The sequence below is a fragment of the Etheostoma cragini genome, chromosome 2 (assembly GCF_013103735.1).
Source record: "Etheostoma cragini isolate CJK2018 chromosome 2, CSU_Ecrag_1.0, whole genome shotgun sequence".
Classification (NCBI taxonomy): Eukaryota; Metazoa; Chordata; class Actinopteri; order Perciformes; family Percidae; genus Etheostoma; species Etheostoma cragini.
In genome coordinates this window covers 28,447,017-28,447,377 of record NC_048408.1, presented here as the reverse complement: position 1 = coordinate 28,447,377, position 361 = coordinate 28,447,017, and the positions used below count along the sequence as shown (strand labels likewise).

Here is a 361-nt window from a genome sequence, read left to right as displayed (position 1 = left end):
AGATGCAGATTAAGATTGATTTAGGATAATTAAATATAGCTGCGCACTAGAATATTAACCTTAGCGTATATCATGAAAGCCGACGCTCAATAATCGCCGTTAATAGCAGCAAATGAACGGCAGCTAGTCCACCTACCCCCGGTTGGGTCCTTTAGGTACTAAAAACGGGGCCACGACGCCGACCAGGGCCCAGAGCGTGGTGAAGCAGATCATCGGCAGGGCGAGGGAGTGAGAGACCATGGCGCCAGCTGACAGGAAACCGCAAATATACAAGAATTAATGTCGGTTCGTCCTCACAGAAATAAAGCGCATCAATGGCTGCTGAGCCAGCCCGTCGCTTCCACAATGTCCCCGCCCACTT

General features: G+C 50.4%; 1 protein-coding gene across 1 annotated transcript in view; it reads right to left on the bottom strand.

Annotated features, from left to right (window-relative positions):
• atpv0e2 (ATPase H+ transporting V0 subunit e2) overlaps window positions 1-361 on the bottom strand; it is a 5,626-nt gene extending 5,265 nt beyond the window's left edge. The window contains exon 1 of the mRNA XM_034856444.1: window positions 137-361. Within this exon, the coding sequence (XP_034712335.1) occupies window positions 137-240 (104 nt within the window). The 5' untranslated portion in view covers window positions 241-361. The remainder of the gene's footprint in view (window positions 1-136) is intronic.